We start from the raw sequence: 26,918 nt of genomic DNA on the forward strand, positions 1-26,918 counted from the left end.
TAAATAAATAAATAAATAAATAAATAAATAAATAAATAAATAAATAAATAAATAAATAAATAAATAAATAAATAAATAAATAAATAAATAAATAAATCAAACGCCGCTTGGCGAAGGAGAGGGGGAAGTTCTATTGTGAGAAATTTTTGAGAAAGGGCCGAGGAGGTAACGAGCGAACCAGGCGGTTCTGGGAGTGGTCGCCTCAAGAAAAATATCATCCCGCGTAAAAAACCGATCCTGGCTTCCCCGCGTTAAAAAAATCCCCGCCTATGCGATTGCGCTATCATCGAATTCAGGGCTAACAGCACCTACTTTGGAGCCGTAGTTCAGTGTTGGCTTTGGACTTTCGCGGAGTTGAATGGACTTTGGCTTTGGCTTTGCTGTTTGGCAGTTTGAATTTTGGAAATTAGGAGGGTGGATTGTGTAGATCAATTTAACTGAGATTGTATGGACAAAGCTTTGCTTTTTAACCATATTTGTCTTGACAAAGCCGAAACCTATGAAAAATCAAATCTAGTGAAGACCACCACCACCACCATTTCCTGAGTTTCCGCTTCCAAAGTACAAAAGTTTCCAAATGCTTTTCTTATATGTTTAGTATTTTGTTCTGTATAAATTGCACTTCGGAACATACACCACTGACTCGCGCAACAGATGCACAGAAGGCGCTTTTGCTAGGCTGCGGATGGCGCAAACACATTTTACACATTCGTATCTGCTCAGGGGGTCTTCAAGACCTCTGTGTAGCAGCTGCGATGAGGCCCAAATCACAGTTCACATACTCATTAAATGCAAGTCACTTGACACAACACCATAGAAACACCTCGCACAACTATGCAGACTACACATCCCAGCACACCCAGCGTGTTTCCTTTGTGACGGTCCTACATTCTGAGTCAAGCTAGTTTTGAAATATTTAGCTGAAGTAAAATTTTTGGACCTAATTTCATACAAAGCATAATCACAACCTGGGCTTCTCCACCAGCCATCGTCATTGTCCTTACTGATTTAACGTTTGTTATTGTTGATCAAATTTATTGTTTAAGTCTTCACCCCTCATAACCACTTTTATGGCGCTTTTTGCCCCAGTTAGCCTCGCAGCGTTGGCATCCTACCATCATCATCATTCTTCCGCATACAACCGCACGAACTGGCGCCGGGCTCTTTTTGATTTTACCTTCTCACGCATTTGCTCTAGCACTTCCAGCTTGTCATTTTGTATAAGAAAAAAACAACAATCTTATTGTATTCCTTAATAAAAGAACGCGTGCGCGCTCAGCTCTTCATTATTTGTTCAATACCGTCAGGGCAGGAATGTTACAGGGCGGAGAAAAGTAGAACACAGACACCCAAACACGCGAAACCAGTAACCTGATCCGCGAATCACAAGGTAGCAATATAGCGTATAACGATGCGGCAATACATTTTTCCTGAAATTGCCTGAAGTTTGGTTTGCGCTACATACTCTGGGCATGCTTGACCAATCTATTAACTCTATATTTTCTAATGATCCTTCGTGTATGTTGGTCGCGGAAAGTAATAATACTTTCAAGCTTTACCTGGAGGAACAATTCAGTGAGCTATATGCAGAAAGACCTAAAGTTTCCGCTTACGTATCAGAATAGAAACTGCTGTCTCCTGAAAATCAAGAATGCCCTAGTGGGAATTGGCTTGGGGTATTCTTCACTGCAGGAGAATTGTAACAATAATTTGTGTCCCAAGTAATAGTGGCGACAATGTATGGCCGCAGGTTGGGCGTTCGTATAATTAATACAGTATATTTCACTACTCACGCCGTCATTGGCGCATTACACCAAGAATGATAACATGGTCATGTTTGTAAGAAAAGGAAAATGAGTAGTAAGTTGTATCCTTTAGTTTCCCTTTGGAGGGAGCTTTCGTGCCAATTATGGCGTCTCGTGTCATTCCAATGAGATAACAATTGTATTGACTTAGTGAGAGAAAAACCCATATCGTTTTTAGTTGTAGTGAAGGTTCATTTATGAAGTGCACACAATTGTGTGCCTAGGAGAATAATTGACTCACCAAGCTTCGTCGCGGGATCAACAGCTCTTTTACTTCTTTGCTTTTCATTGTGAAAATCGCAGTCTACATCCTGTGCAACGTACGCGTTGTTACAACACACATTCATCCATAAAATTTCTGCACCACCCCTCTTTGCAGCCACATGCTCCTTTCTTGCAAATCTTCTTTTCTCGACTAGTGCATGTTTCTTTCCCGTAGTTCCAGCACTTCACTTCGCATTGGTTCCCGCAAGGCATCCACGTCTCTCCTCTCTTTCTGCAGCCTGCGCACGAAAAAATGACTATCATGACTGGAATGGGGAAATTGTTAGCGGCAATACAAAGAACAATGCAAGTAAATTTTTAACCCTAATGAATGAACTTTGAACAATAAACACTAAATCGCTTTAAACAACAAATAAGCTGGCCCATCAGCTTTACACTGTAATGTTCAACGATGCTCTTACGTAGAAACGCGACGGTGAAAAATACTTTTCTTATCTTAAAAGACAGAGACGCTTGACCAAGGCACAAACACCGTCTGCGGCTTGTTTTAACTCTCCCCGAAGTGTACCGGCATGCAATCCGCCTTTATTTATTTGAAGCTACCCTATGTCCAAAAGACCCCATTTAGCGTCTGCTTTTCACGTGTAATCAAGAAACTTTGCAACCTTGTTCTGGGAGCTAATAAATGAGACTGAACGCCATCAAGGTCTCTCATGTATGCCTCACCTGCAGTTCTGATTCATTGCGAAAGAGTTGCTGCGGCGCACTCCATAGTGGCATCCTGTTTGCCAGCCGTGCGCTGAACTGACGCCAAAGCCAACGCGACAAGAGTTGCAACTGTAGGCATGCACCCGAAGTGGGAGTGTCGCTTTGTTTTGACAATTTACGTCGAGAACCGCTACGTGCAAGTTGACGCAAAATGCTCCCGGCGTTGCTTCCCACGTTCTGAAGCCCAACGATACGGTTATCATAGGTAAAACGGAAAGTAGAAGAGTGACTCTTGAGTATTGTTGGTGATTTATTTCACAGAGTTCTAGTTGAGGTCCTACCTTATCGAAATGTCACCGCAGCTTTAAGTATAATATCATATTGTTGTTATTATGTAAAACGTGGAAGGTGGACATAAGTAGGCCTAAACGCTAGGAAAGCAAGGGGGGATCACCCAGGTCGTTACTGCTACTAATTTAGAAAAGAAAGATAGTGAAAAGAAAAGAAGAGTAGCGATTTCCGGGTATGTGGCTGGCGATGGAGGCTCGGCAGAGGCGTTGACGCGTTCCAAGGAAGATACGCCGTCGATAGATATTTCCTCATCACCACCCCAAAGGGCCACCAAATCCGACGGGCTACACAGCGCTTATACCCCTTGGAGGCGCACGACCACTGCTCGGGCCCGGGAGGATGTTGAGTTTCCCACGGTAAAGGGCATGGCGGAAAATGCCACGCGTGCTTACGACAGACGACGAGGACGACGAAGAGAGCAGGCAGCGGGGTTTCGCATGAGCAGGGCATAAAGGAGAAAGAAGTCATTCGATCTTGCAGCAAAGCTGCCGGCCTCTTCACTGTCTTTGCAGGCCTATCTGCACCGGTTTCCTGAACAAACTAAAGAAAACCCTCTTTCGAAATCTCACAAAGCTTGACACTATCTTGCGGTGACCGACACCGACTTCGTATCTGTGCTCTCCGGGCATGCTCGGGGAGAGAACAGCAAAACAGGGCGGACAAAATGCATTTTTCGAGGGCTGTCCTCGCCCTTCCCCACCAACCAGTGTGTGTGATATGCGGCTTCTGGAATCCATCTTGGAAGTGTGACTGGTGTCCAGATGCGTTGATCAGAAGACCTAAGGGTGCCGATGAAGAAAAAAAACTTTATACTAGTATATACATGATGAGTAGAAATTTCGATGCTGTTCCCTCGAACGAATTGCGCTGCGAGCAACACTCGGCTCCTGGCAACACAGCCTCTTTGTTCAAGCAAACATCCCTAGAGTTCTCAAAGGGAATTCAACTCCCAAAAGACAGGTTCAGTCACAGACCCACAAGCCGACGCGCATGGGCTCCGCCATCCCTCGAAGCAGTCCTGGTTGCTTGCCCACGTGACCCCGAGGTAGAGGATGTGTTGGCGCCATGAGATGGGGAGACCTTTCGTTCAAGCGCGAGGCGCACCTGAATGCTTGACTCACGACGCTTGTGCAATACCGGTTTCACTGGCCGCGCTGCCGAAGTCGTCTCTTTTGTTGTCTCCACTCAATCAGAGTTGCATGTGAGGGGATAGAGTTGATGAACCGGTGCATTGAAGGCGGATTCACACAAGGCATGGGGAGATACCCACGAAGCGTAGGGCGGTGATGGCACGTTCGACAAGAACACGCTAATTGGCGCCCATGTACAAGCTTGGGTGTCCTGGGATGCAACCCAGACATAACTTCAGTAACCCGCAGCGGCACTTTCTTGATTTCTTCGTAGGAGTAGGTCTGCTTTCAGCTTGTGCTGTGCTTGTGAGAAATTTTTTTCTAAAGTGGCATCCGATGTGCTTATTGCTGCAACTTGGCGACATCCGATTTTAAGTACTGAATCCATTGATCAGACTACGTTCTCAGAGAAGCTTTGACTACTACAACCCAGTGGCCAAGGCGGACCTGATCATAAACCCAGAATCTCCCTCCCTGTAAATTGGGAAGTCCAGCGAATCTGTCTGTTTGGTGGGATCTCCAACGTTGGGGGTTAGATATATTCGGGATTTGTTATGTTGAATTATAAGAACAGTTGCAACATCTCTACGTCACAGTCTCAAAATGTCATTGATTGGTAAGTAGAGAATAGTGCCACGAACCATGCATTGGGTTTGTTTATTTATGTTCTTGCTTTTACCTCCCGGCTGCACCGGGCTGTGTTGTCTGTGTCCCGAGTGCAGCGCATGTTCCATTCGTTCCGTTCGCCGCACGAATTATCTCCTTTTATATGGAGAATGTTTCGCGCTAAAGCCACTAGCCTAGAATATTCATCTTTTATTGACAGTGTCCTAGATGTAATTCGACGAGTGAAACTTAAGCGCAAACAGACACAGGGAGGAGAACTCATGTACGAGAACAGACGAGAAGGGAAGAGAACAGACACTCATGGATGTTCACCAACTAGCTCGTCTCTCCATTTCGCTTCAGTAATTCGACGGCCCGAGAAACACCCGCGCCAAAATGAATGCCCATAGAGAAGACGCTGCGGCATTGTTTCGCCGACACTCGCCGGCATAGGTCACTTTGTTGACTGGTGCTTCACTCCTGTGTATTATTGGAGTTGTTAGGAGAGCACAAGTTTGCTCGAATAAACTTGTTTTTCTGCCAAAACAGCAGCCTGAAAGCAGCCTTTGGCTAAGTGACATGTGGCAGTGGTGCTTGGTACATGCACCCTAAATCCTCATCAGCCAACAAGCAAGCCAAACTCGTGTCATCCGACCAGGGCACGGTATTCAGCAAATGATTGGATGCTTCCAGATAAAGTGAAGAATCAAGACGTGGTGAAAACCACCATGGTGAAAGCAGGCGCCAAGGCCAGTGCTTACAATCCTGCCCACCTTCTTCAGCAAGCCAGCGAGCCCCAATTATTCCATGGGTCACCTTCCGAGGATCCCGAAGACTTGCTGGAGCAAGTCGAACGGGACAGGTGGTTTAACCGATCGAATGGCGCGGAGACACTCAGGCAAGTGGTCTTCTACCTTGAAGATTCAGCACTGATCTGGCTCCAAAACCATGGCAGCTCCCCAGCGTCTTGGAACGAATTCAGAACACAGTTTGTAACCAGTTTTACAGCTGTTGTGCGAAAAAAGAAGGACGAAGTCTTGTGGCAGATGCGGACAGAACACCCTGAGGAAAACATTGTTGTGTTCCTGGAAGAGATAAACAGGTTTTCCAGGCCTGCTGACACTTGCAATGAGGAAGAAAAGAAGCTATGCTTAATAATACGCGGTATGAAGGGGGAGCTGTCTGCTGCACTTGTCCGCAATCCGCCCCAAACCGTCGCCAAATTCGTCACCGAAGCCAGAACAATACAGAAGGCCCTCGAAATGCGTTCTAACTGGTATTACCGCAACTTTGGGGCGCGTCCAAACCGAAATACGTCGATAGCATGCGCAATCACCAGATAGCCTTTGCGACACTATCACTGAGTAGTGAGAAAGGAGCTGCCGAAACCTTTCCCATTGCCGCCGGAACCCCATGTCACTTCCCTTAGCAACGTCATTAGGGAAGAAGTGCAGCAAGCGCTGGAACTTTCAGCGACGCCAGAAGCACCCCGCCAGCCGCATGCCATTGTCTAGGCGGCTGGTGTCTGTCGACATCGCCAAACTGCACCCTATCGTCACCAGGCTCCGTACAGGCGCCCCCTGTCGCCGGCCCGGCAACCTGCGATGCACCTATCGCCCCAAGGAAGACCGACATGTGGCGCACGCTCGATAATCGTCTGCTGTGAAATCACTGTGTAGAGCGCGGCCACATCTACCATCTTTTCTGCTACAAGAGGCTCGGTTTGCGAGGGTTTTCCGATGACGCACCACGCCCCCTACATGGCCATCGCCCTACTGAGGTCTAAGAATACCTGTCCAACAACAACCGAGACTCAACGTGCTTCAACTGTTTGCCGTCGCCTGCCCCATACCGATCGCCACTCCGACGAAGCAACGCAGACTTCCCGCGTGGGAGGTCGACAAGCCGCGTATGGGAAACTAAAAACCTATGGAGGTGAACAGTTTCAACTTCTGTCAAGCTGGATAAAACCTAAACCTATCACTGCTTGCAGAGACGCCTTCAAATTCATATGATTTGCATAGCAAAGAAAATAGATTAGCGCCTTCATATTCCTACGGAGCCTTTGATCGCCTGATTGTTTCGTAACCAGAACAAAGTAACCGTATTGCACATAATGGCAATTTTGTCTTTTGACTTTGAAATGTTTTACAATCATCGTTGCAGTCACATTGGCTGCTTGAAGTCTGGTGCTGGACCTTCAGGGTGTTTATTTCTTTTAGGTTTTAGCCGGTTAATATGTTGGAGGAATTAAGTTTTTTGCCATCAACCGGTAGTGAATTCCAATGACAGAGTATGTTATTTAGCATTCCTATTGCCGCGTGAAAATGCGCGTAATATTTAGTAGGGTAGTTTACATCTGCACCGGAACCAATGAGGCTGATTTTATGAAGCAACTTTGCACACAAATGAGAAAAGCAACAGTTTATTGTAAGGGAATAGTTGTAAGCTGTAGTGTCGAATAGAAATAGAAGTTTGAATTTTTAACCGCTACATTCGTTTTTCGTTTCCGCGGGTTTGACGTGAAGCCGTTTGTTTCTCGGGGATAGAGCTAAATCGTAATTTATATTATCCAAACGAGAAGTACACATCAGGAGGCTATATGGTTAAACTGCAGAGAATTATTGCGAAAGCACTTGCTTAGGAAAGGTTTGCTGCAAAGCTACCTGCTCGGTTTATATCCAAATCATATGGCTTCAGTTCAAGCATAACAAAATGCAAACATAATCTTTCACTAGAACCATTGCATATCCGACGGCAAATCGCGTTTCTATGCATGTTTCACAAATACATTAATCGTGCCAGCCCGTCCCCATTACCCACTTTAACCCCTCTTTCCACATCACGCGGATTATTTAATCAACGCAGCTTCACCAGAATCTACGGCACCACGAACTCTTTCAATTCATCTGCCCTCCCACGTGCTATCCGGTTGTGGAACGATCTGGCTGATAATATCGTATCGCTGACTAACCCAGAAACATTCCGCAATCACCTGCACAAGCATTTTTCCATGTAAAACCATCAAACAAGGACGCTGGCGTTCCTTTCTGTTAGCACCATGATGTTTTCCTTTTTCTTTCTTTTTTTTGCGGTTGCGGCTACCACACTAGATGCTATTATTGCTTGTTCCTATTTTTTTGCCACTCTTGCTAGCTGTTATCATGTTCTTTTTCTCTTGTTTCACTGACGTGTTGCTGTATTATATATCTAGTTTTTGTATCACTTCTCTTCTTATTTTTTGTTTATCTGCTCTTTTTGCCCCCCTTACCCAATGCCCTGCTGGGCCTGTAAGGTATTTTGAATAAATAAATAAATAACTATTCGCGGGAATTCTATTAAAAAGTTGCATATTCTAGGCTGTGATGGAGAGGACCAGAACCTCAAAACAAAATATATTTTTGCCATTCAAACCACGAACTTCCCAAAAAATATGTGCGGTATGGAGGAATATTTATGGCAGCTTATATTTTATTTACAGTTGTGATCAGGAATAGGCGTAAATATGGTATATGAATATATTCATTTACAAATTAGACGTTAGAACGATATCCCAATGTTATTCTTTTCATTGCTGCGTCACGCGAACGACTTGGCACTCTATACTTGATAATTTGGAGTATTGATAAACTCAAAATAACAAGAAAATAATGGCAAGCGTGCGACCTAATAACGGGCATATTTGCAGCCAACGAAGAAAGTGAATACAAATGGCTCTTCGCGTTTATTTGAATGGGAATTTCACTGGCGACCCTTGGAAAATGTGAGCCTCAGACTTCAAAACACACAGTGCTCACAGACTTAAAATTTTCTCGTATATGCAGGGGTGGTATACATTGTCCGCGGAAGACTTTGGAACTGCAAGAAGTAAAAACAAATTTTACAAACACAGAAACACTAATTCGCACGTTCACAACTTTGCGCTGTCTTACGCGTTCCTGAGAAAAGTGCATGCAGCTCAGCGAAGCTGATATTTGTAGGCGAAAGCTACATCGAAAGTTTGTGGCATACCCATAGTTTCAACATTAAGGTTCAGTAGGTGTTTTGGGGAAAATGAACGGAAGAGCACAGTATGTGACGACCATCTGGAAACAACAGAATATGGAAGAGAGTCTGGAGTACTTTGGATATTTGTGTACATTGAGAGTGATGCCTGTCATTTTTGAGACTTGATTGATCGGTTGCGGCGTAGTTATACTAAAATATACACTGGAGAATATTGAAGAGAAAAACTCTTTTCATCGACTTCTACTTTTTTCATCGACTTCTTCCAAGAAGAAGTCGATGAAGCTGCCTTCCAAGACGAATCAGCTCGCGTACTCATCAGTGCATTCGAAGGTTGTGAAGCGGGCGGTCGCCACATCCGTGGTGAAGAATGCCCTGGCAGTATAGCGTGCAAACTTTATCGGCAGCATAGCGAGCAAAGTTTTGAGCGACCTGAGGAAGATCACCACAGCAGAAACGCAGGCAGAAAGCAGCAAAAAAAAAAGCGGTTGTTCTATATGTTCCTGGTGCCAGCCATACGCTAAAAAAGATAGTGCGATGGCCTGGTGTGCAGCATCTGTTCTTGGCCCCGAACAAGCTTTGCGGGGTCTACAGAAGAGTGACTAGTGAGCAACCGGTGGAAAAAGGAATCCTTAAAAATTACGCCAAGCCCTACCTCGAAAGCCAGGAAGCCGTGGCGTACGAAGGGAGGGTGTTTTCTTTGTGAAATATCTGTGTTGGGTGCGTGCAGCTGGATGATCTACGGCGACAAGCCTAGCAGTTGAACCTCTCCGCACCTAAAGGAAGCTAGGCAGATACTGGCACTTTTCCTGGCAATTTTCGTTCACTAGAACGGTTTTAGGCCGCCGATTCGGGAGTGGGAATAGATTTTGTGGGACGTAGCGGCGGCTGATGCCTTAGAAACTTTCGACAGAGTATCGAGAATTCCTGAAAATAATGTTGACGACCGGGCGTAGTGCTGGAGTAATGAGCGATACTGATGGTCCTAGACCTCTTTTAATTAAAACGTTGTGATGAGAGTGAGTGTGTTCGTGTCTAAAGTAGGCTGGTTAAAATAGTATAGTATAACCGAGAGAATGCAGGAAAGTGCCAAAGAAATTACGGGAATTTGCTGTAAGTGGCGTAGTGTTTCATGCGAATTGTGGGCGCCAGCTAGAAATTTCAGTACGAAAACATTGAAAGGATCTGGAGCGGAGGAAAGGACTGGAAAAATCCATATTAGGGAGGTAGAAATCCCAACAGATTTTAAGAGATTAGGACGAAGAGGGGTAAGAGTCTGTCGCAGTGCATTTTTAACTGTTTAAATGCTTCAACTACCTGCTGAAATATATTGAATGCTTTTTTCGGGTGCTTTAAGTATATTTCACTGACGTAAACCTATGCAATCTCAGAATTAAATATTACTCTTCTTCGGCCAAGTAAAATAGACAAAGTAAATTTGTTCCTGAAGAATAAATCTGCGCAATGTTAAATTCAATTATTGATTATTTTCAGGGAGGGGTTTAGCTTGAGCCTTTATGGATTTCTTCATACTTTACAAATATCTGCAGCATTTGAAGTGTTTTTTCAAGTTTTTGGTCTAGGGGATTGGGGTAGCTATCGATGTAAAGCTGGAGGCAAAGATAGAGGCCATATCGACAAAGGAGGCTTGAAAACTCGGTTTAGAGCTGCCACGTTTTCCCTTCCACTGCTCGTAAGAAATTAATAAAGGAAAGGGGTCGAGAAAACGGTTTCACTTATAATTGAGTACGTGGCCCGATCGACACATGGTGTTTTGTAATGAGTCGGTTGTAATTGGACCGGTTCGTATCTGGGGCCATTTGTCATAGGCCATGTCATGGGATAGTAAAGTTCGGCATATGCGCGACATTAACAATTCCGACGCTTTCATTTGTTTGAATTTCATATGAGCCTCAGAGGACTAGATAGGGTGGCTAACGATTCAAACGAAGGAAATGCGGTAGGAGGTAGCAAGATAAAGAAAACGTCCAGGAACAGGGGCCGCGAAGAAAAACCCGCGCCCTTGCCTCCTTTGTTGTTGCCGCTTTTCCTGTCCTGCAGTCGGAGAGTAGGACGGAAAGTTATACCTCGAGACGTTTTAACACTGCACATTACGCAACAAGGACTCTGAGACTCCAGTGGTTTCGGGCCAGCCTGTTTTTTCCTCCTTTCGACTATACATCCGGCGCATTTCACCAATACATGCTAGTCACTGTAGACAAGTTGGATATGTGGTTCGAACCAAAATACAGATACAACGTTATCGACCCTAGAGCGACGAAGTGAGTCACGGACGTACCACCAAATTTACCGGCCATGAAGAAGAACCCGTGCCTCCTTTTCATAGGTGCGGCTTGTATGTTTCTTGTTTTGATTGATTGAGTGAGGGGTTTAACGCGCCGACGCAACGCAGGCGATAAGGCGCGCCGTAGTTGAGGGCTCCGGATTAATTTTGACTACCTGGGGATCTTTATCGTGCGCCGAAATCTCGTACACACGGGCGTTTTTGCTTTTCGCCTCCATCAGAAAAGTGGCCGCCGCGGCCGGGAATCGAACCCGCGACCTCGTGCTCAGCAGCGCAACGTCTTAGCCACTGAGCCACCACGGCGGGTGGTATGTTTCTTGTTCAGCGTTGCTTTGAACTAATGTCTTGAATCCACATTAGGACAGAAAGATGTGGTACACAATCCGAAAAGAGAAGCAACACGAAAAAAAGTCTGCTCACTGCAAGAGCGCTTCAAGCTGTGAACAGGCGCTGCAATAAAGCGAATGGTTCGGATATGTTCGGGGAAACCATCAGTTTAAGTTGCAAACGTTGGGCGAATATATGTTTCTTTTCGTGTAATTTTGGGTCATGTAGTTGTGATTAATTTTGGGTTAATTACCAGCTCGGGGTCTATGAATTAACTACCGATGGAGTAAATTACTTATCATCACAAATTTTTTAGACACCAATACAAGGAAACTGAGTGATGCCTTATCACCGCTTGTTCACTTCTAGAAAACACCGAGAACACAATTTTTCTCCCTTCTGTTGAACTTTTCACAGTGACAAACTGGCCCATGACGAACGATCCTATGTAAACAAGCTGCCTATTAAAAACGAGTCGATGACGAAACGCCTGGGGCCAATTGGTTTACAGAAATAGAATTATTTGTTTTGGGCACACTGAGTGTGTGAGTGAATGCGTATTCGGCACCTTTTTACTGTTTGTCGAGGAAATTATAAAATTTTATGTTCTTATGCCATGCATGCTGACGCGTCAATTACGTGATTTGTGCAAAAGCATTTATGCTGTGTACTTGAGCATTTTTTCTGGACACGTGATGGAGAACTGGTCGGGCTGGGAGCCGTGACAAAATGTCTGAAAATCTGGTTTGGTCTTGCTGAGAGGGCACGTGTTTTGCAGCGTGGATGTTTTTGTCTAAAGACGCCACTCACGATTTCGAGAAATTTCCGTGCTTGCGAAGAAATCGTAAATAATTGGAAATGTAACGGAGAATTTCAGCAGGCACAAAGAAGTGCTCAAAACATGTCAAGCACGATAAACGGAACTACTAAAATCTTGTTGGTTCTTGCCTCGAATGTGACGACGAAAACCAACATTACTTGCCCTTAGATATCGCCTCCCAGGTAGGGTCTTCCCATTGTCGGGGTCGCAAAGCAAAAGGGCCGTTAGCAGGGGATGGGGCCTTTTCTTCAAAATGCTGAATATTTGCTGCGATAACCAGTGTAGAGATGACCATAAATACCGTTATCCCTAACCAGGCCGCCATTTCCAGCTTGAGAATTCTGCGATGTGCCTAAGTGTACGTGTCCTAAAACGCTTGCGTATTGTTGCGTGGCAATTTAGATTTCAAATCACACTGCAGCTGTTTGCACCACTCCTCTGAGAAAACTGGGTTTTTTCTTTAATTAATACACACAAATGGAGCCTTTTTAAATCAAAGCTGCATAATGAGCATCTTCTCTTCAATGTCTAAGCCGTTACTAGAGTGATTATTTATCTTAAAACAATATCAAGCCTTAAAGCCGTCTTCTTGGTGTACAAACTCTTCGTGGAAAGACATTTCATAATAGGGCATTTCGTATTTGTGCCATTTTTCGAAGGACAATTGGTCACGTGGGGCAGTTGGACGTGGGGCTATTGAGCAAAAAAAATTATTTTTATTTTTTTCACAGCATTCTTTTCAAGAAAGAGCAAATAATGTGTATTGTCATTTATTTATTTTTTATTCATACTGCAGGCCAAGATGCTGGCCCATGCAGGGAGGGCAGTACAGAGCACGAATACAAACAATGCATGAACAGGATGCTACCTATAACATGTTATAAAAACTTAAAAATACGTGCCTTAGCACAACAACCGTGACATAAGAACAACACAAATAGAATCAGTGGGGCAAAACGCCTTGCCCCAACCACAAAAAAGGCACTAATATAAAAAAACAGCAGGTAATTTTCTTATAAAGAACAAGTGATCGCAACCCCATGTTTAGATCAATGTAATTCATGAGGCAAGTAGTTTCCAGTTCTTCTGAGAAGTTTCTTGATTCTAAATCCTAAGGGGAAGATAATTCCGTTCGTTTTTTATACGAACAAAAAAACTATTGATGTGAGAATTTGTATTAAAAATTATTTTCGTAATGGCGAGGTTCTGTATATGTCTGGTCTTTCGGGCTTCAAGAAAAGTTACGTAACGAGGTGGTTTAAGTCCGATTTTCCCACTTATGATGCTATGTAAAATCTGGAGGCGACTAACTTCGCGCCTGCGTTCTGGCGAACTGATATTATTTCTAAGCATTAGTAAGCTTGGTGAATCCTTTCGTTTATATTTTCCAAAGATGGATCTAGCGGCCTTTCTTTGACGACGTTTAAATTCCTACGGTCCTTTCTAGTATGAGAGTCAGGGCGTCACTGCCGTGAGACGCATCATCATCTGCAGAAACGACAGGATTCCCACCAAGCACATCATCTTGACTTTTGACCGCGCAGTTCTTCCACAACATATAAATGCAGGCTTTATCCGGTGCTCCATCCGTCCCTACATTCCAAACCCGCGCTGCTGCTTTAAGTGCCAGCGGTTCCGACACAGGAACCAACTCCTGTCGTGGCCGTCTGACCTGCGCAAAGTGTGCCCAGCATGAACACCCTTCTGACAATTGTCCATCACAAACCATCACTTGCGCCAACTGCCAGGGACCTTCTGCTGCCTACACTCGAAAATGCAAGTTTAAACAGAAGATTATAAATGTGAACGTCACTGAAAACATCACATTCCCAGAGGCGCGAAACAGGTTGCCTCATTCCTCCTGGGGAGGTACGCCGACGAAAAAGCAGGAGGCGGAGCGGCGTCTGGTTTCCACGGGTACCCATTTCAGGGAGTGTGACCTGGTCCCTCCCCGCCTCTCACTGGGTTGATTTAGGCAGCCCAACTCGTCACCACACCGCTTGCTGAGGCAGCAGTGGTTGTGGTACCAGCCGCATCCGTCGAGACCGGTGCCGCTCCCGCCGCTACTTCCCCATCCTCCAGTGCGTGGGGAGTCGCCGAGGTGATGGACACCGGGGGCCCCGCATCGGCGTCCACCACCAACTAACTGCCCGTGCCACCTCTGGCACCCCCGACGCCTTCGGCGGTGGCGGTTCAAACGAAGGGCCCCCGAATGGGGCCAAGTTCAGGGGGCCCGTTCGGTTGGGCACCCCAAGGACATCTGACGACGAGATAGACGTCGGGCCGTTACTGCCTGCAATGCAGCGAAAGGAGCTGCCTCTGACGTCCAGGCCCACAGAAAGGACCAAAAAGCCCCCTCCGAGAGTACAAGCCCCGAAAGACACATGAACACACGCACAAACAGACTCCGGTAGCTCCTGAACCTCTATGATAGGAACAGAAAACATCATCCAATGGAACTGCAGAGGCCTCTTTAAAATTTTGACGATGTTAATCTGATACTGCATGCCAATTAGCCAATTAATATGTGTGTCCAAGAAACTCACCTCAATTCCAAAAAAAACAAATTCTTAGAATAGTTATATGGTATACAGGAAGGACAGGGATGGCTGCACACACTATTCGGGTGGTGCGGCCATAATCGCCCAGAAATCCTTAGCATGCCACGCTATCACCCTGAACACTGCCATTGAGGCTGTAGCAATTCGCACAATAATATTTAATAGGTTGATAACGGTAAGCTCCATATGCATTCCCCCCAATTTAGAACTTTTGAGCTCCTACATCTACGCTTTGGTTGACCAGCTGCCCGAACCATACATACTAACAGGCGTCCTAATGCACACAATTCTCCTTGAGGCTCTTCTCGTACAGATGCCGGAGGTCGCCTAATCGAGAAATTCCTTACATCTTGAAGAGCATGCCTATTCAACAAACATAAGCCCACATACGTTATTATAGGACCCAAAACATACTAATTTATTGGCTTGGCATTGGTTCCGCAGTCCTCTTTCCTTGTCTTGAGTGGGGCGTGGGAACGGACCCATATGGCAGTGACCACTACCCCACTTCACTAATATATATAGAGACAATTTGTAAGAGGGCAATTCGTCGCAGGACAATAATAAGTGCCGTAGGCCAGTTCGCCATCGAGCTATTCGCTGAATAAATGCAGTGAACTGCTGACTCTCCGAAAAAAGGCATTGAATGTGTATGAGGAAAAGGGAAATTTCAGACGCATCCTAATAAAATCACGCACCCTTTCGTTTAATGATGAACGCGCAGTTTTCTCGTGAGAGATTCTCTGCGGTTGCATGAGCTTGTACTTTGACTTTGACTCCAAACGTTTAGGAGTTTCACTCATTATTATTTGAGTTTGACCGGCCCGCGGGTGCACATTTCATTGCCGCTCCGTCGACTTTGACCCTTCGCGATTTGATTTCGCGAAACGAAAGCTTAGCGTTCAATCGTCGTCTTCATTAAACGGAGGCACGAAGCAACTACTATATCCTTCCTCCGTGGACGGAGCGGTGCATGATTTATTGCCAGTTTGCCTTCCTGCAGTGGGTTGCCGTCTGAGTTTGAACGTTGACTCTCAGACGGTTTGGCAATTGACTCACTGATCCTAGACTTTGGACCACCGTAGATTGAACTTTTTATCGCAGCTGGTTTGACTTAGACTGTTCTTCATTGGAGTTAATTCGCATGAACAACGCATCGCTCTAACCATGGCCGTTGTTAGATGGAGGGGGCATGACTTTGCACGTCCATGCACGCCACTCGAAATCCAAACTGCTTTGACCGTATTACAATGGCGCTATCGGATAGACGTCAGCTGCATAACGTGAGGGTCCCAGTTTCGAATGCGACCACGGGAAGTGTCTTCTTCGTTCACTGCATTCACAAACATGATCATAGTCAGTGAAAGTTGGCTCTTCCGCAGCGCGTTTTGAAGCGACGTACGCTTTCAATGAGAAATAGAAAGCTTCGCTTTAGAAATTTTTCCACCACTGCAGGGGCAGTTGCATAATATTTGTACACTGGTATTGTTAATCTTTGCTCCTCTCGAGCCTCCAATGGAGGAGATCTTTGAAATCGATTTCCCTATAAGCGTTGCTGAATTTCCCTCTCAGCCGCTGCGATGAAACAAATAAAATGGAGGGGTGGGGGACTGCTAACGCTGCACTTAATTACATTTTGTTACCAGCGCCCGTGTCCGCCCGATTGTATTAGCACATCCTCTAGTAACGACAGCGCTACCGTTAAATGTGTGTCGAAAAAGCGCCCTGGCATTCGATTCGCTGACGATAGCCTTTGGGCGTCCCTCTGTTGCTTTCTTCGACGCTGATGCATTCTTCGAGTTCTTTGTGCAGCGCAAGTTCGCCCAAAAAAAAATTTACTCCTTGAAGAAGCCTTCGTTGCCCTTGTCAACGTGGCTGTACACTCTATAACTGCGGGAGATAGTTCTTCTGGATTTTGGACAACAGGAGTAAGAGTCCCGGAGTCGAAGCACGATAATGTCGTCTGTGCCTTATAACGTCCGCTACAAGTCACGACGCGGTTATTCTGGGTAGTGATCATATGCCTTTTATTACGAACTTTTTTCTCTCCATGAATGTTATTCCTAACAACAAACGTTCCATGGCCCGTTGAGCATGCCGATATTTGGTTTGTAGTTCTTTACTAGGCGCCCAGTTTGAGCTCCATACATCATAATCGGCTCTATGCACTGGTTGTAGATTTTTATTTTGAGGGACACAGATAGCTTACTTTTCATTATTTCGGAGTTCTGGCGGAGTTCTCGCCAACCCACACTTATTCTGTGCCGGAGGAGCAGTTGGAAGTCAATGGGAGAGGCCTGTAGAATTTATTGTGTCGCACATAGCAAACTAACCGAAACGAAGAAGAGGGCCTGGTTCGAGGACGCTAGGGAAGAAGGAAGATGAGAAGTAGGACGAACTTTCGAACGCCATGATCGTAGGGACAAGCAAGTCCATATGATTAAAATACAGTTATTTTTTCGTTGCGGCGGCTAAGGACTCCATTCTTCCGCAACATGTGGTGCCTGTAAACCCGCGAACGAAGTCGGAGCTAAGAGATCGGGAGATCAAGAACCAAACGAAGTGAAAGAAGTGACTGTGTCTACCAGTTAGAGGCAAGCAACGGTACACGCACAAGCTGAAAGAAAAGAGAATGGCTCGTAGGCAGAAACACTAGGCTTATCTATGAAGCTAAGACAGTACTATAAACCGCGGATGTGGAAACGTGGGGCTCACTCATAGAGCGGCTGCAGTCGAACAATGATGAGGTGAGTAAGCTGAATGCCCTGTTCGAAGACGCTATACCCGACGAAGGGTTCGCGGCTGAGTTTGAATCAATTCTGAGGTATGATGACGCCGCCAAGGGCATGCGGGACAGCTGAAGGCAAAGGAGAAATCACTTCGGCGTGGTTAACGGCTGCCTGGATCGACAGCCCCAGCTACGGCGGCGGAGTCTCACTGTGACGAGCGTCATCGGCAGGTAGGCTCCGTAAAGCTCCCGAAGCTGGAGCAGCAAACCTTCAAAGGCGAGCATAGTGCCAGTGGTTGAGCTTTTGGACGCAGTTCAAAGCAGCCATCCACAAACTCCAGCCTGAACAATGGAGAGAAGTTCAATTGCCAACGGTTGCTGCTGGGTGGGTCGGCTGCTTCATCCATTGCCGGGCTGCAATCTCTAGAAGATTTTTTCGCGAAGCTTCGGTGACACCGTCCGCATTGTGCAGGAGCGTTTAGCGCAGCTTGGAGTGCTTCCTTCTGTGGTGTCCTCGAATGATGTCGGCGGACTGCGACGACTGCTGGACCACGTGCAGTGTCATGCTCGTGGACTTGCGGCTCTGAAGGTTTCGTCTGCCACATACTCGACGATGATGACTGATGAGCTACTGAGAGCCTTGCCATCAGACATTGTCGTTGCTTATCACCGACAGATAGCATATAGCTCGCACAGATCAAGTCTTGGAGAGAAAGAGTCCTCTGTCGACGGAGGAGCTGCGCCACCGGCATCCTTTGACGGTGAGCTTGACGCGCTTTTAACCCACCTTATGATTGAAGTGGAATGCCGTAAACGGAGTGGAGTTGAAAGCAAAAAGGAACAAGCCCGGCCTAAGCGTATGATTAAAAGGGAGGCTCGGGAATGCCGTCAACGGCAGCTGTGCTAAATTCTAGTTCCTCGGGCAGCTCCAATTGTTTGTTCTGCGACTCCCCAGTCGAAAATGACAACAGAAAAATTTCTGTAGTATGTCGTTTGTCGTATTTTTGCGTGTCGTACAGTCGTACCGTCGTAGTCTTGTCGTACAGTCGTCGTGTTGTGTCGTCATTCTGACATTTGTCGTGTGTAGTATTCCTGTAGCAATTTTGTTGTTTTATCGTGTGTTGTAGTCCTGTAGTGATCCTGTAGTATGTCATAGTCCTGTAGTAAACCTGTAGTGATCCTGTAGTATGTCGTAGACCTGTAGTAATCCTGTAGTGATCCTGTAGTATGACGTAGTCCTGTAGTAATCCTGTAGTATGTCACAGTTCTGATGCTCTACTGCGAGAATCATTGCTGTCTTGTCGAAGTCCTGATGCTGTGTTATGTATTCCTGGCGTCTTGCAGTCCTGACCTGTCGCACAATGCATTCATAACAATTCTGTTGCAGCAAATATCAGTATTTTTGAATCCAGCCATGCACTGTATTTGGGCTGTCCACTGTAAGTAAACAGTTCAGACAGCCCAAATATGCCACGAGCCCATGCACACGCAAGCTGATGAGAATACAAAAATTTTATTTTAGTTTCCTTCATGCACACACAGCTCCAGGCTCGAAAAAACAAGTACAAGTACCATTAGAATTGGCTTGCCGAAGGCCGAAAGTGCACCGTCCCTAACTACAAGCATTATATATGATCCGCGCCATTCTAACGCTGCAAAGTTGTCTCAAGCTGCAAAAACCTTATAGTAAATACACTACATTCCCAGGGAAAAGCCACCAATAGCTACAGGCTGCCACTAATGTATTGTACAGCAGCAGAAAGCCACAGAAAGACACAAAAAAACTATCAATGCACACCTCATGAAGCACAAAAACGACATTGCAAATTACATCCACCATTAAAAATGCCGCCATTTCTCACAATGACTGTTTAGTATTAAAACGGTAGAGACACTGGCTCTGGCGTTCACACCAGCCAAATTGGCAAACAAGCCCATGTACCTCCTATCGGCGCAGATCAGCGAAATTCTGCGCGAGATATCTAGCCAGAAGCTTGTGGCGCTTGTGCATTTCAGCATTTCGATTTTAGCGCATTGCATCGCATTTCTGTAAGCAAGGCTACAATAGCGAGTCAGAAGGTGATCATAAACCGCAAGTTTATGTTTTTAGCGATAACTGACAGTGAACGTCAACAAGCATCAATCACGGAGTTTCGTTTTCAACTCCATGCATGTTTTTCCGCATCGCGTGCTTGTCCCGAATACTGTGCTGGCTGTAAATGCAAAGTCAGTCACTGACAAAATGTTTTTACGTCACACGGGGACACATTGGTGCCTCTGATAATGTCAAATCGCCAGATTTCTTCCAGGGAACCACCCAAAATTGCCCATGTTGAAACGCAGGTTGGACTTCACCGCATGGCACGGGCACCACGCGTGGAAATTTTTTTTATCTTAATTAGTTCTTACCAATGATTTTGCAGAAAAAAAAATTTTTCTTGGACCCCTAAAAATCGGTCAATTTTCCAGCGCTAACGAGAGTTAAATTACTACAGCGTGACATCATACTCATAAAACTTTCCCCAAAGAGTATAAGCCAGCTCATAAATCTAAGTGAAGTTAAGCAACGATAAAAGTTCAGCAAATTAAAGACATTAAAAAGAAAAAGTGCCGATACTCCCTAATGCAAAATTTGCGCGCAGCGTGAACTGCAGTCTTCTCAGTCGAGGTGCATAGTTGCCGTGTCAATTTAGACAATCAAGCTATCAATGCAGACAATCAAAAATGCCTCTGTTTCAGTAACTGACCATTTTGGATTAAAAGGACCCTGCAACACTCTTTAAACAGTGCCAGTAAACCTGCACAATGTTTAGATTACACTGCCAGGAATACCTGAGCCAAATATTACCAGTCCATGTGAAGCGGTGAGCACACAAATCGGGAAAGACGGGGAAAAACCAACCGCGCACTCTTCGCTCTTGGCATGGCCTAAACGACGTCATTGCGGCCATGGCTGTTCAATTGGCTGTCGCTGGTCAACTTTGCGACTCATTTCTCACATTTCTTGTGAGGATTCGCCGTCATCGGCGCTGTGTACCAATCTCTTCTATGCCTAAACCTGCACGCGCAGTTTGGTATTTCTTTTGCTGAGTGCGCACGGAGTTTGAGTGAAAAACTCAATACTCTCCTTTCAACGAGACCACTAGCCAACAATTGCTTATTGCTTCAAAAACGCTCTACCAGCCTGAGCGCGCGCTTGCAAGCAGGCAGCCATGCCTGCTTTTTTGTGGCACCAAACCAGAATTGACATCCCCCCCCCTCCTCCACGTTGCAGAGAATACTCCCCAGCCTATGATATGTCCAAGGAAGCCGAAGAGAACGCTGCAAGCCGCCCCCCTCTGCAGGAGAGAGCACACAGCTTTCGTTGCATTGTCCGCAGTCGAGTTGAGAGAGAACAACTATGCGCGATTTCTAATCGTGCATAGTTTCGGTGACAGTAAAGGGCTTTTCATAATTCTTGGAAGGGCGATTTCTAGGACAATAGACTTTACCCCAAACTACATTCCGAGTAGTCGATGTAAGTGCTGCAGGGTCCCTTTAAAAAGAGACACTGGCCTAGGTTTCCAGCAACCAAATTAGTAAACATGTACCTTCTTATTTGTGCAGATCCACGGACCCTCGTGGTAGATATCTCGCTAGCAGCATGTGTCGCTTGGGCATGTCCCCTGGTTCGCAGCTCTTTATCTGCAGGTAGTGCCAGAAGGGATCTGCATCAATAGAACAAAACAATACATGTAATGCAAGACAATGGCAAACAACGTAAAAAGACTGCAAATTAGACTGCCAAAACTGTGTTTTTAACCTCTGCCATTTCATAGAACTAAACACAACGGCTCCACATAGATGAGCTGCGAAGCCGGGCGCAGTCGACGAAGTGCACGAAACAAACCACGTTTGTTCATAACTAAAAGGCAGCATACTTACTAGTCGTTTTACTGAATTAAACTTGGACAGACTCGAGCTTTATTCTAGCAAACAAACATGGGGCTGTCTGTTTCCCTTACTGTGTGCGTAGCACACAACCCAATTTGCTCGACCAGTGAAGACACCAGACAGGTCGCATTTGGCTGTTCGGCATCCATGTGTAAGACTCCACATGCAAGAGGGTGTGAAACCTATAGTTTTGCATGCACGACCTACCCTCCTTCCTCTGGTCCCCGCATGTGCACGCGTAAACCAGCAACCGCTTATATGTGTGTGCTTAGCAAAACTGACAAGAGCAAGCGGCACCCAGAACATGGCTTCACTGCAATAAAACCCGAAGGGGGGGGGGTTTGAAACACAGACTGTTTCGCAGTAAAACGAATGCTCCCCGTGCTAAAGAAGTGGTGCTTTTCTCATTTATATTACTGCAGAGCATAACATCACACTCATAAAACTTCTCTTCAAAAGTATATGCCAGCTTGTAAAACTTTCAGCTAAAGGGGCCATGCAGACACATCACCAGTTTGGTTCATTCGAAAGATTGCCACGTTAAAATCATAGTGACACCACTTTTAATGTGCGCTTCACCCAAATAAGCTATATAAGTAGGGAAAAAGGGAATGGTCATGCAACCCACTAGCTCATTTCCCGCAACAGAACCTAGATATCCTATGTGCCCAGATGTGCGATTGGCTGAGGCTGGCAAAAGCAAACACAAATTAGGTACGGCTTGCAAGCTTTCCAAATGAGCTATTTGCGCATAAATGCAATGCATATTCATTTTACAGCAGTACGAATGGTGCGAGAAACAATAAAAGTACAAAATACACATAAGCGTAGAAATATTGATGAGCACTGCTGTTGGTGCTGGGCACACTATACTTGTTTTAGCTGCACAGCAGTCCGCCGCTTTGGAGTTGTCTTACGTGACCCTCCTGTTTGTCGAGCATACCCCATGTTTTACAAAACGATTACTTTCTGCAGTAGCAAAAACAAGCCAAGTTCTGGGACTAACAGAAAGAAAGCGTTAAACACCTACTTTCTTCACAGCCAGCGCCATAGAGGGCTCGTGCTGGTAGTGCCGCCAGGCTCGTGCTGGCGCAGCTGGTGTCGGGTGCTGGTGGTTCTGCAGGGCTCATGCTGGCAGGGAGCTGCAGGCCATGTCCACTCTGTTCCCTCCCTGGAGAGGTGCCAGAGTCACATGAAAAAGTGTTGCACTCTTAAAACAATACGCAGTACAGGCAATCAGTTTTAATAAAGGCTGTGGCTAGCGTTCCGTCCAGACGGAACGATATACAAGTGCTAAAGTTCCGTCCAGACGGAACAGGGCGCTGCGGGTTATCCTTCCGTCCAGACGGAATACAACTGAGAGCTTAGCGTTCCGTCCCGACGGAGCCGGCGTGAAATTTGTACAGTTCCGTCTGGACGAAAGCAAAACCGGCTGATTAGACGCCCTGCTCCACCTTCAGATGTGGTGTAGGGGTTGCTCCTGGGATAATGGATAATGGCAGTATTGTACCGGGTTCGATTCCCCCCGGACATGCTTGGTTTTTCTTTTTTTTTTGCGTGGTTGCGCCAGCGTTATGCAACAGCTAACTTCTTGCCCACTTTACAATTGACGCGGTGAGAGCAGTCGGTCTTGATTTCGCACTCAAGCGGCTGCTCCGCTACCGCTGAATAGAGCCAAGGCCGACGTGTCCATCGCCAGAGTTCCGATCACCTCTAGTTCGTAATGGTGATTACTAATTAACGGTTCTTCAGGCTAGTCAATGAGCAGAAGTGGTTCATTCAGCTGGGTGAATATCAAGAACGACTGCCCTCGCTGCTTGTTGTGAAGCGGGTTTTTTTTTTTTGACGCCCGCGTCTTCTAGCTGCCTCACTCAGAAAATGACGCGCGTCGCGCGCGGCAGTGGGAGGAGCCTGCGACTTGCGCCATTGGGGAGGCACGCGCCTCATGGCGGCAGTTTCGAAGCGCACGACTCAGCCGGCTGGCTCCGCCAGCATAGACCGCCAGAGATTTTAGGCCACCACCCCGGCAGATACTGCATGGGCGCTTTTACTAGCTGTGCGGCTGTGCGGATGATGTTTTGTAGTACCGTTTTCCCCAAAAATTATAAGCTCCTTTACCGCTCAAGCAACTTCGTGCGTGTCTTGAGCGGCATTTTGAGCGGTCGCTCGTGCTCCCGACACCATAGTTTCCCTACACCACTTCGCGGCCGAAGCCGCCGCCGCCATGTTCCTGCCACTGGCCGCGCCGGTCGCAGCGTACTGGTGGTTCCGCTGCAGCGTCAGCGCGCCTGTGGCGTGCGCGGCGCATTTTCGCAGGCAAAAAATGCTCCGTCCGATCGCCTTTCTTGAGTTTTGTAGATTTTTACCCTACCGGTCAAACAACGTCTGCTCATTGACTAGCTAGAGTCACCGTTACGAATCACCGAATCACCATTACGAACTAGAGGTGATCGGAACTCTGGCGATGGACACGTCGGCCTTCGCTCTATTGAGCGGTAGCGGAGCAGCCGGTTGAGTGCTAAATCAAGACCGACTGCTCTCCCCGCGTCAATTGTAAAGTGGGCAAGAAGTTAACTGTTGCAAAACGCTGGCTCAACCACGCAAAGAAAAAAAAAAGCATGTCCGGGGGGAATCGAACCCGGTACAATACTGCCATTATCCGAAGCGCAACGCCTACACCAAATCTGACGACGGAGCACGTCGTCTAATCAGCCGGTTTTCCTTTCATCTAGACGGAACTGTACAAATTTCACGCCGGCGAACGCTAAGCTCTCAGACGTATTCCGTCTGGACGGAAGCATAACCCGCAGCGCCCCGTTCCGTCTCAACGGAACTTTAGCACTTGTATATCGTTCCGTCTGGACGGAACGCTAGCCACAGCCTTTAATAAATTGCTCCGCTTTCAAATGAATTTAAAGGTTGGTCAATACCATTCTCAGCACGCACAAAATTGCAAACAAGTCATTCTACATAGGTGCAGATTGTCCTTTTATGAGACTAACAAGTCACTTTTAGGGTTGGGGCTGTATGAAAAATATAGAGCAATAAGTTGTGTTGCCCACTCATAGTCACATTGTTAGCAAGTCTGCTACAAAACATAAAGCAGCATTGCCATGTTCCTGCAGTTTCACTAGAATTGCAGTTTTATGAATTTTTTTTGCTAGGCCTTCTCTTCCAAACAATCTCATTGTCAAAATCCTTTACAGCGAGTAAAGCACTTTCAACGGGCAGTAATTTATGCAGTGCCTGCAAAAAGGCCATGGCTAGCAACTAGATAAACCAATAGCTCAAAATCTTCGTATAGAAGCCACGTGACAAGGTCGTGCTGCAGGGCAGTTTTGTTTTCACCCACCCAAAGAAAGGAACCTGTTCAATCAGGCAGTAGGCTCCTTAGATGGTAATGCCGCATGTTTGAGGAAGTGAAACCTTCCTGCAACAGTTGACATTACAGCCAACTAAGCATGATAGCAACTGCAGTATCTGGTACGTTGCTTAGCTCATAATAGTGATAAGAAGCCATGCACACAGATGGAGCATTGTTTACGCACTGGTGAAACGAACTTGCCGGCCACTCCATGTCGAGTGATCGCAGCCCCCGCATCTCGGCCTCCAATTGCATGACCCTCTTCCTTAAAACTGCTACAGCGTCTTGGTCCCTTGCGGCAGCTCGAAGAATGATGCCGACCTTCGCAGTTTTTTTGTCTGCCTGCAATGAGAGGTCAAGAGATAACATGCCATACTTGTTCCGAGCCTCGTCCACCATAATGACACCTATTTAGAGCAACAAGCACACTTCAGTGTCATTTTACACGTGTTTAATGATAGTTATGAGGTCAACTTTCATGCAAATATTGACTTCCCCTAATAAACATATCTGAAAGCGGTGGCTATTCTAGCGCCTTGGCATTTATGTGCGTCATGTTCGATAAGAGCATTTACAAATAACATTACTGCAGTGGCTGCTGGCAAGATGGCCTTCACAGAAAAACCACGATTTCGAAGCTCGTACAGTCGGCAAAAGGCTTGTCTATAACGCGCGAGCGGCGTGCTCTAGACTGCGCACGAGACACTTGGTGAGAACGCCTGGTTTGACACCGGTAGAATGTGAGCATGCGCGACCCGCATCAGCGCGATGGTTCTTTCCCTTATCGCTGTGCCCGTCGCCTTGAATTCCGTACCTTCTTTCGTCGTGAGAAGCGCTGCCTGCACTGCCGGGCCGGGAAACAATAGCGGAAATGAGCGATTGGTAGTAGAGCGTTGGCTGCGTTTAACTACGTGCAACGCTTTTTTTGCGGCGCCCTACGCAATTTAGACAGGAGTGTTTTCCTGTATGCGAGACAACGAACGACAATAGCAGAAAACGCATCGCTGCCGGTGTTTTATAGTAACTAGATATCGGGCCGTGATCGCTTGCACAGTGCATTGAGTATTGTGGCGTGAGCCCGTCAGCAGTGACATGCAAAGCCGAGCACTGAAACCGGACAGTGGCGCTCAAGGGACTCATGCAGCTATTGGCGTAACGATAACGCAAGTAACAGCTGTGCGCCAAGGCTAATGCAGACGAAAAACTCGCACAACGAGCGTTAAGGCGGGTAATCTCCGGTTTTGTTTCTCGGCCCGGCAGCGCAGGCACACAGCGCTTATTACGGTAAAAGAAGGCGTTGAAGCCAAGGCGACGGGTGCAGCGAGGAGGGACACAGCCATCGCGCTGATACGGGCCTGGTATGCACACATTCTACCTATCTTAAACCAGGCGTTATCACTACGTGTCTCCCGCGCACTCCGGGGCACGCCGCTCGCGCGTTAAAGCCTTTTGCCGACTGTACGTGAGAATGTGGCTTGGCGACTACTCGACGCCGACACGAACAATGCAGATGAATTCCTAACCCGACTAACTGGTAGCCAGCACAGTCCTGAATAGAGCGTGTTACGTGGAAAATGTGCAAGGTGGTAATACGAGCCATTTTCTTGGGCGTCGGCGCCATATACGGTGAAGCGGATCTCCGCGCCTTCCGACGGCTCAGCCGGCATGCCGATATTCATTCCTTACTTTCTGCGGTTAGTGGCAGATGTAAAACTGCTAAAAAGCGCTCAGACACTGTTATGCACAATTTAAGGGTAAGAACACTTACCGGTCGTGTGAACGATGGTGCCGTCGAATAATCTTCCCGCGTCTCGCTGTCGCCGAGCCAAAACACTTCCCACGCCACGCTCGTAGTCGTCGACGTCCACCACAAAAAAATTACGCTCGACCGTAGGCCCAACCACTTCTCTTCTACCTTCCAAAACATACTGAACGAAAACGTTACACGGTTACGCTTTGTTACACGGTCACACTACGTGCATACGACAACGATCGACCAGCGCAAGAAAAGAAACGCTGCGTAATGTGTGTTGCCGTGTTGCCATGCGTG

The 26,918-nt window shown here is 46.5% G+C and overlaps 1 protein-coding gene across 1 annotated transcript; it reads right to left on the reverse strand.

Annotated features, from left to right (window-relative positions):
- Positions 1–2,179: 2,179 nt before the first annotated feature.
- LOC144152011 (uncharacterized) lies at positions 2,180–26,918 on the reverse strand. Its single transcript, XM_077683196.1, has 5 exons — positions 26,637–26,918; positions 25,053–25,210; positions 22,535–22,675; positions 21,162–21,278; positions 2,180–2,308 (listed from the first exon to the last, which is right to left on the reverse strand). Exons 1-3 carry the CDS (start codon positions 26,793–26,795, stop codon positions 22,540–22,542), a joined length of 453 nt encoding a protein of 150 aa, XP_077539322.1. The 5' UTR covers positions 26,796–26,918; the 3' UTR covers positions 2,180–2,308; positions 21,162–21,278; positions 22,535–22,539.

Source organism: Haemaphysalis longicornis, unplaced genomic scaffold, assembly GCF_048455015.1.
Source record: "Haemaphysalis longicornis isolate Haplotype H1 unplaced genomic scaffold, Haemaphysalis longicornis Haplotype H1 scaffold_9, whole genome shotgun sequence".
Lineage (NCBI taxonomy): Eukaryota > Metazoa > Arthropoda > Arachnida > Ixodida > Ixodidae > Haemaphysalis > Haemaphysalis longicornis.

Coding starts and splice junctions, on each gene's coding strand:
- LOC144152011 (XM_077683196.1), bottom strand. CDS start 26,795: ATGTTTTGGAAGGTAGAAGAGAAGTGGTTGGGCCTACGGTCGAGCGTA. Junction 25,211..26,636: donor CACCATCGTTCACACGACCG/GTAAGTGTTCTT, acceptor CTCTCATTGCAG/GCAGACAAAAAAACTGCGAA. Junction 22,676..25,052: donor CCGGCAAGTTCGTTTCACCA/GTGCGTAAACAA, acceptor GCACCTCTCCAG/GGAGGGAACAGAGTGGACAT.